This window comes from Perca fluviatilis, chromosome 5, assembly GCF_010015445.1.
Source record: "Perca fluviatilis chromosome 5, GENO_Pfluv_1.0, whole genome shotgun sequence".
Taxonomy (NCBI): domain Eukaryota; kingdom Metazoa; phylum Chordata; class Actinopteri; order Perciformes; family Percidae; genus Perca; species Perca fluviatilis.
In genome coordinates, this window is record NC_053116.1 from 30,364,361 (window position 1) to 30,381,249 (window position 16,889).

Genomic DNA, 16,889 nt, shown 5'->3' on the forward strand with positions numbered 1-16,889 from the left:
CCATAACAAGGGTGATTAGGCAGATGTTCTAAGCTGTCAAGAGCTGTCATATTTCAGGCCTGATTTATGAATAAGCAGCACCTGCTATATTCTGAGAACTCAAAGATAGCTTGACTAAAAGGGAAAAGGGAGAAAGAGAGTGATCGTTTTAAGAGATGTGGCTACTGGTTATTTGAGTATGTAGATGGTGATGAATGTCAAGTTATTTTTATACCCATACTTTGTTAGTCTTCTGCGTGAGAAGGCAAGTAGTTATGCGTTTGTTTATTGCACTGCAGAGTTTTAAGTGAACCATAACTAATCATAACCCTCATTGAGACCTTTATTGATCCCACACTGTGGGAGAACACGCCTTCCTTGCTAAATTAATGGGGGTCAACAGATTACCAATAAATCACAGTGTGGTGCGTAACTCTACCATGAACACAATATATTAGGGTTGGATTGCAGGCTGATCACGCTTTCACACCACATACAGCTCTGGGACTGGTTTTGAAATGTTTTTTTGAGACGTCTCTCAACAAGGCTTTAATCTAATTGCTTTGGCAATGGCTGTGTTCTCATATGGCCACGCAAAGTGAACAAAAGGGATCTGCTCCAGGTTTGGAGTAACTTCTCACACTCAAGTAGGTGTGAGAAATGCACTTGCTGTATGGTTCGAATGCCAAAAAAATGGAATGAAAAATAAAATGTAGAGGTGGTGCCAATGCATTCAGAGAAGTTGATGGAAGTAGGCAAAGAGTGAGAGATGGATACAGCTTTGCTCTAGATAGATAGATATACAGTATTCTTTATTCTTATTATTCTCCAAGGATATTTGTTGCCACAGAACCTCACATAAATACCGTACGTGTACATGAATACATTATATACGGTACCCCAACATAACTACATGAAAAGAAGGAAGGAATCTAAGAAAAGCTAGTTGATGTGAGGACATTTTTATACAATTAACCTAATTAATAAAGCCAAAAGTCTATGATTTTTCCCCCCCGGTATAAACACTGAAATATTAGAGCCACATTAACCAAAGACGACATTTGGATTGCATGGTAAAGAGCCAATATACAAGACTACACAATATTTAGCATTGCCTTACCAAACTTTACCTGTAAAGTGCAGCCCTTGGCCCTCCTTCAGTACCATCACTGAGGTGCCCTTGAGCAAGGCCTTAACCCCAACTGCTCTGGTGCGGTAGTGTACAGGGCAGCTTCCAGGTTTTGAATGTGAAACTGTGTGATCGGGGCGTTGCTGAAAAAGAGATCACTGCTATCAGTGAAACTTCCCTGATATTAAATAAAAAGAAAAAGAAGTTGTCCTCCAAACGAAACGACAAAATATGTCTCCTGGAAGCGCCGTTGTCTGAGCTAATGCCCCTATCAGCAGGATGACATCACTTGTCTTTGCCTTCCAAAACTTTTGCAAATCGCTTTGGTTGGGTTTAGGCACACAATCGACTTGGGTAGGTTTAGGGTAAGATCATGGTTTGGGTTAAAAGAGGTACATTTTTGAGGTTAGGATTAGGCTATGGAATAATCGTGGTCAGGCTTAAAAAAAAAACTGATTTGACTGTCGGTTGGAAACAGAAACAGAAAGTGTAATCCTGACCTCCTCCCTACGCTGACTTCAACTGTTATATTGTGTTATTTCACCTCCATTCTTCTCTGTACAGTAGTTGTGAATACTGGCATACTTACAACGATACTTAACTTGCCCAAACTAAAGAAAAATGAACCTACGGAGTAGCTTAGACTTGCTCACTGTAGCTTTTGTATGTTTTATTTTTTATTCACACTGAATGCCAGTGGGACTTCATTAAAATTAAAAAAAGTAACCATAGCCAAGGGAGACTAAAAATAGCAACGACAGAATCTCAGAGCAGTATCAACAGTCGCCGAGGTGACTGAGCAACAAAGTCACCAGGGAAAATATAAAGATCTAAAGGCTGATGGATAAGTTTTAAAGAAGCAAAACTCCTCTAACAAGCTAAGCCGCCATATATTAAAAAATGATGACCTATTAACTTTCATACTGAGATGTAAATAAGGGCAATGAGTTGAAGCCAGTTATAGACAGACACACAGTGGGTGCACATTTGGTGCTTTCTTTTTTCCTATACTAACCCATTGTTTCTGCATCAATTATGCCACTACCTTCAGAGTATTTAAAGCTGGTGAGGATTTCTTTGACTTACTGGGTTGTACGAGGCACATGTGTAGAAACCGGGAAGGATTTGAATTGTAGGGGATTTCCCCCTGCCTCTCATATTTCGCTTTAACCTCCCCTCACCTTTTTTTCTTTCTCTTATACAGTATTTCTTCTAATAAAAGCTCTTCCCGCTCCTCCCTCCCCCCCATCTAGACTCTCTCCGTCTCCAACATTATCTCTCACTCTCTGGAAAGGCATGGACTCGTGCAGGCCTGGACTGCCGTTTGGTAAATAAGTTCATTCTATGTGTTAGCCAGGTCAGAGGAGGAGAGGGAAATTGATTGTCCCCTCTTTATGTGAGAATGAGAAAAATACTGCAGCCTCCACATACGCAAAGACATACACACTCAAAACCCTCCATCTTCAGGCAGAGAACTGCAGCTCAAGGCACTGAGAAAATAAACGAATAGCTCTTTACAGTTTGTTTTTCGGCAATTTGTTCATTCTGCTGTTGCCCTGATAAGACCAGCGTGGTTGAAAAAGCAGGACAAGAGAAAAGTTGTTTTCTTCTGAAAATCCTTTGAAAGAGTCTCCATTCTTTTCCTCCTTCACCCTTTTTCTTTTCATTTAACTGGTTTAAAGAAGTGATTTTCTCATATTGAGCTGGTAAGGTTGGGCTGTTCCTTTGTGAGTAGAAGTTTTCTTTATTTCACGCTGGGAGTTGTATGATTGCAGCAAGATCAATTATCGACTGCATTGGTCCCCTGAGGACCGCTAACCAGAGATCCATAGAAGCCTTGTAGGGTTGCTTTTTCCTTTCGAATATTTTACCAGGTATAACTGCTGCCCACCGTGGCGTTTCTTTCCTAATGTGTTTTTTTTTTTTGCAATGGCATCGTACATGACCTCTGGTCTCTTTGCTGTAAATAATCATATCGACGGGCGATGAAGGGAACTTTCCTGCAATTATTAATCAATAACGCACGCACCTATAAATCACTGCTCCCCTCGCCTACACACCTATAGCCTCATTGCTGCACTCGGCAATGGTGAGAAAATTACATTTCAAAATTAGATTTTTTAGACCCCAAAGCATTAAGCACAGCGAAAGTGATGGAGAGAACTGCACAATCACAGCAAATGGAAACGTAACATTCATTTTAAAAAAGTACTATGAGGAGTTTGATATGAGGGCAGTGGATTCATACAGAACGTGTGTGTGTGTGTGTGTGTGTGTGTGTGTGTGTGTGTCTCTACTTTGTTTGTACATTTATATATAAACCACCTGTGTGCATTATGGAAAGTTTCCACTCCCGACCTGATGAGACAAGTTGCTCTGTGCCGGTTGCATCACTGGCTGTTGCCATAGCAACCTGTCCCCTTACTGCGAAGGTCTTCTGGCACGGCTACATTGATAGAGAGTCTTAAGCCCTCTTATAGAGAGTTGGAGAGAGACACGGAGAGAGGAGAGGACTGTTAAAAGCCGGCCAGCCGAGGAGCACATCTGTATTACTTAGCGTCAGCCGGAAAAAAAAAAAGGCTCCCTTTATTAGGAAGTAAGTGGAAGATGTCCCTCAGGAGTGCTAGAGCGTAATGAATTTAGACTCATTCAACATTAATGGGATGTCGCTTCGATGCCACTGAGCTGTATCACCCTCCATCAACATCCGTTTCCTGATTTCCTGACAGTCAGCAGGTCATTAGTCAACGTCAAAGCCACCATTTGCAGATTTAATCTTATCACGGCACAATTGGCTTCACCTGAACGGGGTTATTCAACACATTTGCCATTTGTGCGTCACTGCCCAATAATTCAGCCACTATTCTTGTCGCCCATGTAAAGTTCAGGACTGTTAATTATTCATGCACACCTTTACTTCCCCGCTTTCCCTTCCTCGTCTCCTTTCCCGTCCAGCTGAAGCACACCGGACTGCTGTGAAATAATTCAAAAAATATTTTTCTACTCCCCTGCAGAGAATAGTGTTCCTTCCCTAAAGTAGCCATTTTGAGTTTGTCAAGGCGATTCTGTCAAGCCTTATTGGGTCTGGACGCGTTCATGCTTGCCGTGACAGTCCATTTCTCCCTTTTTCACTTTGTTTGAGGTAAATCCAACAAGGCAGCAAAACAATGAAACTGATAGAGCATTTCACCACAAACACAGGCTGTGGGGACATTTTCTTCACAGAGTAGAAACAATCTCAAAGTAATAGGATCTGCTGGTTTTGGGGGCATATTTATTGAATCCGTGTCTGACTGAATCTATGTTGAAAAGCAAGCAACTAGCACAAAATGTTGCACAGATAGTATATTATATAATGAAACTTGTGTCTTTCATCCACCAAGCACAGAGCTCCACCATGCTAACTGTGTTGAGCCCACAAATTCTGCATTGTTGTAGAATGGTCAAAAAATTATGTTTTTACAATGGCATATTCTTTGATCCACCAAAGAAATGAACTGAAATGTGTATCATCTTAGTCAGATTCTGCAATAGATGCGGTGGAAAATTGCCACCAGAGAACTATGCCAGACTTTCTTTTAACCCGTAAACCATGACAGTTTTTTTCACTGTGGCTTTAATCAAAACAGCGCAATCCCTTTACCTTTCATAACCCACTGGTGCATTGAAAGCATCCTTAAGGCTGCGACACCATGGATGAGCCGTCCAAACATGGGATGAAGTGTTACCTGTACAAGACGTTTACCTTGACAGGCGCAAACTGGACATGCTGTCTTTTCTCCCCAATAGGATTTTCTTCCTCAACCCCCAATTGAAGAAAAAAAAAACAGTATGGAAGTGAAGCTTTTAACGCTGCTGGGCTGGAGGGAGATTACACACTTACTGTACAGGGACTGACAAGCATGCAGACACTCACACACATATACCCACACTCATTGCACTCAAAATGACATTTGCACAAAGAATTGCAAAGCTTTCATTCATGCTGTTTTTCTAAACTGTTTTGACGTGTCGGTGAATATATCTATCTAATATATATATAGTTGTATTTCTACAGTTTTACAATATCAAGAAAACCCAAACAGGAAAACTATAGTGTTAACTTTCATCCTGTTGGAGTTAATGTACATCAGCTGTCACTAGTGAGCACAGTAATAAGAACAGGGCAGTGCAGCCAACCAGTACATATTAAGAAAGGCATTTCTTTTTTTTAATAATCATCATTTCAGCTCAGCTGAAAGCTACTTTCCTTTTTGGACACACCAGCAAAGCAGACTTTGTTGACACACACACACACACGCACATTCACACACAGGCATGCCCATGCACACGCACACGCATACACACACAATACACATTTAAAATCCACACTACTTCCGCTACTCATGTGAGAGAAAAGAATCTCCAAAGGTCATCCCTATTAGTCCCAGTGGCAGAGCATAGTTGTTCTCATTATAAACACATCTGTTATCCTGAAACATCTATATGAACGCATTCTAGCACTGGATGTGAGTAAAGCTTTTATTTTAATATCTTGTATATGTATAATCAATAAATAGTATCTTAAAGCACAGTGGCTAGAACTCTCTTAATAAACGTACATAAGAAAATGTACTGGATCTCAGACTACCTCTCAGAATTTAGACAGCAAACTGTAGCAACAAAAAAATAATACAAATGTAAACTCATTTTGAACCGTTTATCTGTGTTTTAAGCCCCCAACGTCTCCTTCCAGGCAGCGCTGCCTGGGAGGCAGTAGGATTTAGGCAATGGTTAGGGTTAGGGTTATGGTTGAGGTTAGGGTTAGGTGCCTTGAAGTCAACGGTCGCAGTGCTGCCTGGAAGGAGACGCTGGGGTCTTAAAACACCATCGAGCTTTTGAACCCGTCTCAATGCTGGAACCCATGCTCTTTATTGGTTCATTTGGATTGTTAAAAATGTAGTAGGCTACGCTTGCCATCAACCAATGTGGAACAAGCAAGCCCAGAGGAACAGTGCTGGGTCTTGGTACTGTTGCAACAGTTACAGGACACGTGACGCCCTGAGAACTAGAAAAACCTCTGGCCCGTAACATTTATCACAAAAGCAGTGGCTGTAAAACTAAGAACATTTTCTGGGAATTACACACATATATCGAAACTCGAACTACTGGGTGTGACATTCACCCAGTTGCAATTTTATTTTGTAAAACCAGGGAAAACTAATGCCGTCTTGCACTTGGAAATTGCAATAAATCCTATCTTCATGAAGCTTATACTGTTCCATTGTGGAGAGACTCAGTTTTAGAGAGTTGTTGATTCAACTTTATGGCCATTTTGGAAGCTGTAGTTTGTGGTGTTGTTGAATTGTATCGCATTGTACGGTGAGGTGTTTCCAATATTTTGTCCACCCCATCTATGTATATAGTGTAAAGATAAGAATAACTATCAACTAAGTGTATATTGACTAGCCACTGCCATTTCTATGTTATTTATCTGTGTGAGCAGTTTGCCAGGTGGCAGCCACAAAGAAACAAGCTAATGCTAATGCAGTACAAGCAGCTGGAAAGGAAGAGGGGTGGGCCACCATGTTTGGACGCCTCGTCCATTGTGTACTACACCAAAGAGGAAAAGTAATTAACAGCAAATGGTCACAGGTAACTGTTTCCGAGCTTGTTCCGTCGACCGTTGCTACCTAACTGCCTCCTTTCTAAAATCAACGAGCGATCTGTTTCAACACTAAATTACCAAGAACCAACTTTATGAAGTGTGAACATCCCCTACATTGGACACAATAAGCATCTGTGTGTCTAACAAAAGCCAGAATCTCCTGATGTAGCTCGACATGTGTAAATGCTTGTCTCGGTTTATTTTAGTGGCCAAACCATGCAATTGTAGGACACGCAACGCCCAAGAGTCGCGAAAGCTACCTGTGGGAAAAGCTTTACATTTGTGTCCTGAAGATTACATTTCATTACATTTGTTGTCTTTGTAAAGTAATGCCTCTCCTGTGTCCTGTGTCCTATGTCCACAGGATCTTTTTATTATTATTGTGTCTACATTCCCCGAGATCACCTGTCAATGAAATTGGGTCATTAACAGTTCAAATTTATTATTGTTATCACTTTCGTCAGTGGTGCACTTTTGTTTTTAGCCTTTTCTTTAGGATCGTTGAAAGTGTCGTGTTTCTTTTGTCATGTACCAGGTGTATTTCTCCCAGGAAAGAACTCCTAGCACATGAGTATGAATTGGTACACTCGGTCCAGGGCCTGCACTTGATACCTTCGCTTTGAAAGAGCCCTAAGCTCTGCTGTCAGTCTTTAGTCAGCTAAGCTCGAGGCTAGAGTGAGATTTTCTTATAGGAAAACATGGCAGAAGAGATCTGGTTACAAACCATTGCTGGCATTCGTGAATTTTTTCTCTGCAGGTTGGTGTGTTCACTGTCAGTGTTTACAATATGTATTTTTTGTGAGCTATTTTAATAACAATATTGTTTTATATGGTTAAGGAACACAGCTGATGCATTTAAACCACAGAGAGATTCTTTTTGGGCACCCGCAACCTCTGTCTCCTGTAGGTTTTTTTTCTCCCTGTCATGCTATCAGACATTCTCCCTCTCTCTTGTACACATCTGACACAGTTCGATTGAATTTCACCTCTTGTCACTCTGCTCGCATGGCTTCGCCTCCGAGCCACATGCTGACACGCGCATGCACAAACTCACAGACGCACACACAGCGCGTGGTGAGAAGTGATGGCAGAACACTGGGCCAGTCATGACAAGACCTTCATGCTAGCACCTGGCTGCATGTGCGTGTGTGAGACAACTAATGCCTACACCTCTCAGACACACACACACACACACACACACAGACATGTCAGCAATACAGATGCATTCATGGATAGCTTCTCACATACACACACGATAACTTCTTTTTTCCCTGGTACAAAAGAGAGTGAGCTCAGGTAGCTGTCAGGCGCTCTCCCACAGGGAACAGTGGGCAAGTCAAAAACAGCCTCCTCGCCTGTCACTCCACACACACACACACACACACACACACACACACACACACACACACACACACACACACACACACACACACACACACACACTTCTGTGTGGGCAGAGAGACAGAATGAGATGCATTGGGCAGATGCTGGACCAGTTGTCCATGCTGCTCACAAAGGTGTGTGTGTGTGTGTGTGTGTGTGTGTGTGTGTGTGTGTGTGTGTGTGTGTGTGTGTGTGTGTGTGTGTATCAGACTTTCTGTCTATCCAGTACTGCAAAAGCCACCTGCCAGCGACTCCAAGTGGACATGCTGCCTTGCATTTACTTTTGGCCTGGGAGCCACTGATAAGAAATATCTGTGTGTTTGTGTGTGTGTGTGTGTGTGTGTGTGTGTGTGTGACATGTATATCCTCAGCAGTGACAATGGTTGTTTGCCCCTTCAACCAAGAGGACTTATCTAAAAAGTGGATTTTTAGGTGCTTGCGTCCATTGATTTCCAATCAGGTTGGCTACCTGAGAGAGCTTGCCGTCTCTTTTAACATCCCCCAGTGCTGAAGCAAGGACGTCACGCCAGCTGGCTGCCCAACAGCCCTCAAAGTGGGCACAGAGCCACAGCAGCTGTAGCTGCCACAACACGGTTGAATTACTCTCTAAGTTCATGTTATGTACACACAACACGAGCACATATGCACACAGGTACTCCCTGTTTGCTTTGCGCATTTAGCAGCCTCTAACAAAGTTCACAGTTTGCTGTTTCTTGCTTGATCAAAGCTGAGGAGTCGGTGGAAAGTTTGGGATCAAAGCCTTAAGAGTTGTTGTGGCTTGACTTGTGTAGTTTGGCTAACCTCTGTTGGTCTTCGTGTTGCCGTCCCTCTATGTTTTCCTGGACGGTGCATCATTGATATTTCAAAGAGTGCAGCCTCTTCAGAGGATGAAAAATAAAACTCTCCACCAGACTATGTTTCTGCCTGCTGTCTGTTGATTGATTTTAACGTTGATGCTGACTTTTAAAAAAATTTAACATTGAACCGTTTCCAAATTTCGCAATAAGCTCAGCACGCCCAACAACACACTGTGCTTGCTCTGCATGGGTGGACAGATTCTTCCTGAATGAATTGAGAGCATCTGTTTGCTTTACGCCAGGATCACATTTAATCCCTGATGCATTTGTGCAGCTGAACTGTGTAGAGTTCTGCACAAAGACCGCAACGGCTGACGCATAGTGAGATGAACCTGTTCAAAGACGTGCCCGTCTGCTGTTAAAACGTAAACTTTGTTTGCCTTTACTCATGAAAACTAAACCGTGCGTTGTGCAGGATTGTCAGACAGCTTTGAGCATCTGTAACTGACCTTGAAATTGTGACCGAAAGTAATATGCTCATATCATGGTCTTGTATCAATCCTAACACCTAAAACTTTTTTTCTTCCTGTCTGGCAGGTTGCAGAGGGATGTTGTGTGGCTTCGGCGCTGTATGTGAGCGTGAAAAGACTGACCCGGCCAAGGCTGAGTGCGTTTGCAAGAGAGTGGATTGCCCGTCCTTGGTGGCGCCTGTTTGCGGCTCGGATTCGTCCACCTACTCCAACGAGTGCGAGCTGGAGAAAGCCCAGTGCAACTCACAGAGACGAATTAAGGTTCTGCGCAAGGGGCCCTGCTGTAAGTAACACCTCCTGCCTATCAACCAACCGCTCTTAGAGACACTGACAGGAGATATCCAGTTTAACAACGATGATTTGAGACAAAGCCTTGTGCTTTCAGTGCAAAGTAACCAATCCGGGTTTTTCTGTAGTATTTATTGAAGAATAGCACTGCTAATGAAGCTCCGCTAACTTGGTGATGAACACACTGGGTTTCCTATAACTTCTTCACAATAAAAGCATCCCACTGGTTCGCCAGTGGGAAGCTTGTAGCGTGAAGCAGGGACAGCAGGAAAGGTTCAGTTTGCATCAGCAGTAACTTGACAAAGTATCCAATATGCCCGAAAGCAATAAGGAAAATAAGGCTGCAAATGTGAAAATAAAACCAGGAACTAACTCCAAACCGCAGAGACTCAGGTAGAAGCTACAAAAGTACTTAGAGCTGAACACAGAGACACTTTTAATAAGCAGAGCTTTCTCTCTGGACTCCAGCACAGACACACATACATTCAGCATCTGAGAGCACAGCTAAGGGGGAGAGACCGTCACGGGTCGGCCCTGCTTTCAAACAGGATCACAGCAGCACGTCTATCCCCTGCTGTGTGGCTGTAGTCTAAATCACGGCATCCCATCCTATTCAATATTTTAAGAGTATGAATTTGAGACTTAATTACCTGTTAAGATAGAAAGAAAAGTTGATTCAAAGTTTGACATTTAAATACTTTTTTTTTTTATGCTCATAGTTAAAATGAACAAATGTTTTCACAGCATTTCAAAGCATTTTCACATTGGAAGACAATATAGGTCGAGCATATTTGACCGTTTATCTGCCGTTCTGTATCTATGAGATCACCACACTCCAAACCAGACTTTGCATAAGCAGAATTTTGTGTGTCAGTGAGTGTTTTTTTTTTTTTGAAGAGTTAGCATTAGTATACGCAGGGTTTAAACATTCTGAGAGATCAAACTGGGGCCTTTGATCCAGAAAAGATAAATCCTCGAAAGGTCACTGAACCTACAATATTTCAGAAAGCAATCTGACCCGAGACTGACACTCTCTATTAAGTTCAATTTCAAAGCTGTGAAGTACAGGTTGAATGTTGGGGTTTGAAAAAATAGACACAGAACTTGGGACGTTTGGATCCAGTCTAAAAATGACGTTCCCATACACCGAAACTGCATTCTCAATTATGTTTTGAGCGAAGCGTATTGTGTCCCAGATTTCTCTTTGACGTATCACAAATACGTCTCTAATCAAAGTTTGTCACGTCCTTAACTTACGTACGGTATATAACTTAAATTACGTAACAAATGTAATTATTTTAATCCGAACTATCATCTTTTTCTAAACCCAACCAAGTTGTTTTGGTTCAATTCACAATGTTAACCACGTTTAAAACAGCGACCGTTTCCCAGTGTGTGCCGGTCAGAAGCGGCTTTCAGGCAGAAAATCCAGAAGGCTAACTTCTCCCAACAGCCTGGAAAATTAGTTTCCCTCGAAACGTAATTGAGAATGGATGTTTCGTTGTATTGGAACATCATTTTTTAAGACTGTTGTTTGATCTTTTGGACAGAAAACTAGTATGGCTACTTCATCAAACACAAAGCTGCAAGTCTCTGAGTGACACTAAATTGTATGTTATTGTCAAATAAATGGATTTCCCTTACACCCTGTCCTAATACAACAGGCTTTGCCTTCCTAGCTTTATCCCCCAATAATAAAGCACCTCCCCATTATGTCCAGTCTATTGTCTTTTCAATATAGCTACACTCCCAGTGCTTAAGCACCACCTGCACCTTCAAAAACAAAAAGTGTGCCACTGCTCCCATTGGTAGCCATCCAGTGTGTGTTTTATCCCTTAGCCCCTGGTGGGTGCCTATACTCCTGCTGTACCTCTCATTGCTTCTCTTTAGCAAAGCCTATCAAGATCCAGGGCTCTGAGGGGAGCAGCGGATTCCTGCCAAAGCTGCAACATTGAAGCAGCCTCAGTAATAGCTATATTGTTTTGTCAGTCGTGCCTGCCTGCCAGTGTGGGCCCACTGCTAATTCCAGGGGTCTGATTACAGTGTCGGCTTGAACCTGGCACTAATAACAAGCTTGGTGACTGCTCACCACTGGCACAGACGAAGTAAAGAGATGTAAAGGACAGGGGGAACAGAGAGTACAAAAATGAGACGCATCTGGAGAGGGCGGGAGGGAATGATGTTGAAAGAGGAATGAGATATGAAACATTTAGTGAACGAGGGGGTAACAAGAGCAAGTGAGTGAGTGAGTGGAGTGAGTAAGTGAATAGGGGAACAGAATACAGAAGTAGATTAAATCCAGTAAGAGAAAGTAGTGTGAGTGCTGTAATGATGGTTTATGGATGGTTAAGGCCATCAGAAGCACCATAATTACCACTGGCAACAACAGTAGGCAGTCACTAGGAAAAAAAAAGGTAAAACATAATAATAATAAGGATACTAATGATAGTATTGCTGATAATACTGTAATTACATACTCACCAGCAGAACAGAGATTTTCTCTTTTATAATCACATCCGGAACAAGGAGTCAAAAGCTGTTTGTTTTTTTTCCTTCCTTTTTTCCTCCGTTGCCTGCATTTAAAATAGTCCAATATAATTGATGCTAATGGTATGTCCACCTTTACATGTAACCATAGAATCAAACTGCTTTTCAAACAACACAGAGTTCTTGGGGAGCGCAGTACAAGAACATACGTGTTAATCACTGAAGAAGCGCATTAACAACTGCCTTTTGAATTGTTTTTTTTTAAAATAAGGAAAATAAGGTAAAGCTTGTTTATCAACCTCCCGTGTTTCTCATTCTTTCACCTCTATTTAGTTTTGACAAAGCAGTGCCTTATTATTATGAATTGTAATCAGTGCACAAATGTTTAAAAAAGCAATGATTATGAGAAAAATAGACCCCCCAAAATATCACTTTGCATCCTTTATGATTATTCATGCGGTCCTTTAAAATTCACCCACAGTCACCATTTCATCAGGACCATTTAGAGTCGACTGCATTCACACATCCTGCAGTAAAGTCTAAATATTTTACATTTCAGTGTGGGCCATGTAGAATTAACCATGACATGAAGTTGGCACATTGATTGATTTTTGTTGTTGTTGATCTGTCCTTTGATTACCTTTGGGCAAAAATGGTAGGTGCTGTGAAAAAAGGTGGCAAGTGCAATTCACATTTTGCTGTGGACTCAACACTGACACCAGTGCTTTTATTAAATTGAAATCAAGATATTATGTTTTGACTTTAAAGTGACACACCAGAAAGCGTTATAATAAACTTGATGCAAGCAGTCACAGTGAAGTGCGTGCCAACCACCTAGCTAGCTGACATCTGTAGGTAATATTTACCTTTGCTTCCATTGCAACAGCTTTGTTGAAAGCTCCCACACAAAACGTCGCGACTTTTGTCAATAGACAGTATTCGGGAGGGCGGCCGACCAAAGAATTAAAGGATATAAGGAATGTAACAGGGTTTAAAGATGTAGTCAAGTTGTAAGCTGTGGTTTAAGATTCCTCAGAAGATGTTTTTGTATCGCTGAACTGAAGGATATTTGCATTTGTACTTTGAATGTTCCTAGGTACTGTAGGTAGAGGTAAAGGTACCAGAGTGCGTGTCAGCCAGGGTCTGTGTGTGTGTGTGTGTGTGTGTGTGTGTGTGTGTGTGCGTGTGTGTGTGTGTGTGTGTGTGTGTGTGTGTGTGTGTGTGTGTGTGTCTGCGTGTGTGTGTGTGAGAAAGAGACAGAGGGGGTTAGCAGGTCAGAGGAAGTAGAGTGACAGGTTCTTATTCTCTTTCTGCTTCCAATCATTTCAGCCGGTACACAGGGTCTGGACAGGTCACTCTGGCTGAGATTATGGAGTTGTCAGGGCTGATGGAGGAAGAGAAATGCAAAAATGGGAAGGAGAAAGCGCGAGAGAGAGCTGAGAGAATGAGAGAGCTTTTAACTTTAAGAATAGTGTGGGCGGCTGGATTGGTGCTTTTGTGCGAAGCCTCGTTTGACTCATTCGATTTGAATGGTGGGTTTTCATTGGGGTAAGTGAATTGGCTAGCGTTCTAAGACGCCGTCATGTCCAATTCAAATCAACTCGGGAGTCTTATCTGGCATTCAGGAGTGAAGCCACAAAAGAAGTTTTTTTTCTCGCAGATTATCCCCCCTTTTAAAAGGACTGGAGTTATATGGAGCATGTTGTTAGCGGTAAACAGAAGTCTAAGGCTTGGGGTGTGTTTTTCCAAAGAGGAGGGAAGCGTCAACCAGCAGGTCCCTGACATCTGTAGGATGCTGACACTGCTACGTTTCCCAAAGTGAGCATTTTGGTGCTTACTTAAAGTAAGACTGCTTAACTTTTAAAAGGAAAAATAACACATTCTTCCTCCAAATCAAACAGCAAATGGCATCCTTGCCCACTTCAACACACTCGGGGGGGGGTTTGACTAGTACAGCACAGCCTCACTCGCTCTGGTATGACCAGTAGTTTATGCTTGCTAATATTTAGCCAAACTTGCTTTGCAACTGATATTACTGAGTATGTTTGTTGACTTTATGACTCTTTTCTTTGTGCTGCATGTACACTACATCTTTGCATTTACCATTAACCTGTAATTATCACTTAGGGCCACAGTGGCCACTTACTTACATAGTTCTTTAATCTTCTGTGGTCATTCTTTATCTGCTCTTGTTCCTATTGGTAATACCATTGTATTCACCAAGTTAATTGTTTAGATTTATGATAGGCATCTTTGCTAAGTTAAAGCAGGAAGCATAAGCAGTCACCTGAACTTTCAGGTTAGCCTAACTTATTTGGAAGAGGAAAAAAAGATAAACAGTAAAATTAGGGTGGGAGGGAATGATGTTGAAAGAGGAATGAGATATGAAACATTTAGTGAACGAGGGGGTAACGAGCAAGCAAGTGAGTGAGTAAGTGAATAAGGGAACAGAATACAGAAGTAGATTAAATCCAGTAAGAGAAAGTAGTGTGAGTGCTGTAATGATGGTTTATGGATGGTTAAGGCCATCAGAAGCACCATAATTACCACTGCCAACAACAGTAGGCAGTCACTAGAAGAAGAAAAAAAGGTAAAACATACTAATAATGATGATAGTATTGCTGATAATACTGTAATTACATGCTCACCACCAGAACAGAGATGTTCTCTTTTATAACACACACATCACATCTGGAACAAGGAGGAACAACACCTTTTTTCCTCCATTGCCTGCATTTAAAATAGTCCAATATAATTGATGCTAATGGTATGTCCTTTACATGTAACCATAGAATCAAACTACTTTTCAAAGAACACAGAGTTCTTGGGGAGTGCAGTACAAGAACATGCGTGTTATGAGAAAATCTTCTGTGGTCATTCTTTATCTGCCTATGTTAATGGCAAATTCTGGTTTAATACAACCCTAGTTCTTTTTCATTATTATTTTCGCCCTTGTTCCTATTGGTAATACCGTTGTATTCACCAAGTTAATTGTTTAGATTTAGGATCGGTCGGCATCTTTGCTAAGTTAAAGCAGGAAGCATGAGCAGTCACCTGATCTTCCAAGTTAGCCTAACTTATTTGGAAGAGGAAAAAAAGATGAACAGTAAAATTAGGGCTGAACTGCTTACAGACCTGGCTTCCTGGCACAACTCTGTCCCATTCTGCTTACCATATTTGTGTGCACACAGTTTTCCTGTTCAATGATGGATTTTTTACCAACATATTGGGAGAGCTCTCCTGCGGTTGGAGCTGCAATAAAGTGGCATTTTTACAACCTGGACTTTGTCAGACATTGTTGTTGGAATGTTGCCGTGTTCCCAGTCCTCCCCTACTGGCAGATGCCCAGATATTCCCACTCTTCATACTGCACAGTTCAGCTTAGCTCAGTTTGGCATAACAATGTCAAAATCCCCTGAAACCATACTCATTTAGCACCTCACCCATAATGCTGAACTGACTATTACAACATTCAAGTGCCAAGGTAACGGTGTAAGTCCCCTCCGGAGGGCAGGACAAAACGACCCACACATCGTTGAAGCGTGGGCACTTAGTTGCCCCCAGTGCTCCGCTCTAATATTCCCATAACCTAGCCCTTAATGGGTCAGACTAGCTCCTCGTCAGCTTCCTCATTATCTTCCTTTTGTTCTAGATGGATGATTTAGGATGGGCGGGGTTACATCTCTAGCGGTCAAGCAGGCAGGCGGTGAGCAGATAATAGCCTCTGATATTATCGAAATTAAAAGGAGAAGCCACGTTTAAATTGGCCCAGCTGGAGTACCCAACAACACAAGGCGAGAAGAAAAAAGTCAGTTAAGGAAAGAAAGAACTCAGAGCTAGAGATACTGTAGACACAGCCAGCAGAAGCGTTCTGGTTTAGAGAGAGACAAGAGACTTGTCCACTTAGCCAAGTTAGTGTGTGTGTGTGTGCGTGCGTGCGGTGCGTGCGTGCGTGCGTGCGTGCGTGTGTGTGTGTGTGTGTGTGCGTGCGTGCGTGCGTGCGTGCGTGTGTGCTACAATACGCTACAATCGGCTGGGGAACACGCACCATGTTGGCTCTCCTAATATTGAACTTGGAGCGGAGTGGTAAATACACTCCCTCTCCCAGAGAGAGCCATAGAAGTGCTGCAGAACTCATCTTGTGTGGCCACTCTAGCGGAACATGGACTTTTTATTCTTTTTTTGACTTTTTTCTTGAAGGAGTGCAACAAGTAATGTAAAAAGAAGAAAAAAGTGGAGTGTGTGGTGTGGAGTTTGTGGTGAGGTCACTGGGGTTCAAGAGAGTGATCAATGGAGATTGATTTTGTGTGTGTGTGTGTGTGTGTGTGTGTGTGTGTGTGTGTGTGTGTGTGTGTGTGTGTGTGTGTGCGTGTGTGCGCGCGTGCACACGTGTGTGTTCTTGAGAGATGGCCATAAGCACGGCCCGCTGTCTCCTACTCGATCAGTCTCTCTCTCTCTCTCTCTCTCTCTCTCTCTCTCTCTCTCTCTCTCTCTCTCTCTCTCTCTGCTTTAGAGAGGGCTTTATCTCTCCAGCACCCACACACTCTTGTGTGCTCACAGTGAAAGGAGAAAGGCATCAGTACTCCACACCTGCTGCTCTGTCTGCTCTAACATACCGCAGGCTGTCAGACCCAATACTAGGAGCAGGT

At 42.3% G+C, this 16,889-nt stretch overlaps 1 protein-coding gene across 1 annotated transcript in view; it reads left to right on the top strand.

The window, feature by feature from the left end:
- Positions 1-16,889, top strand: part of agrn (agrin) — a 271,923-nt gene that overhangs the window by 149,751 nt on the left and 105,283 nt on the right. Inside the window, 1 exon segment of the mRNA XM_039799513.1 lies at positions 9,533-9,748. Within this exon segment, the coding sequence (XP_039655447.1) occupies positions 9,533-9,748 (216 nt within the window).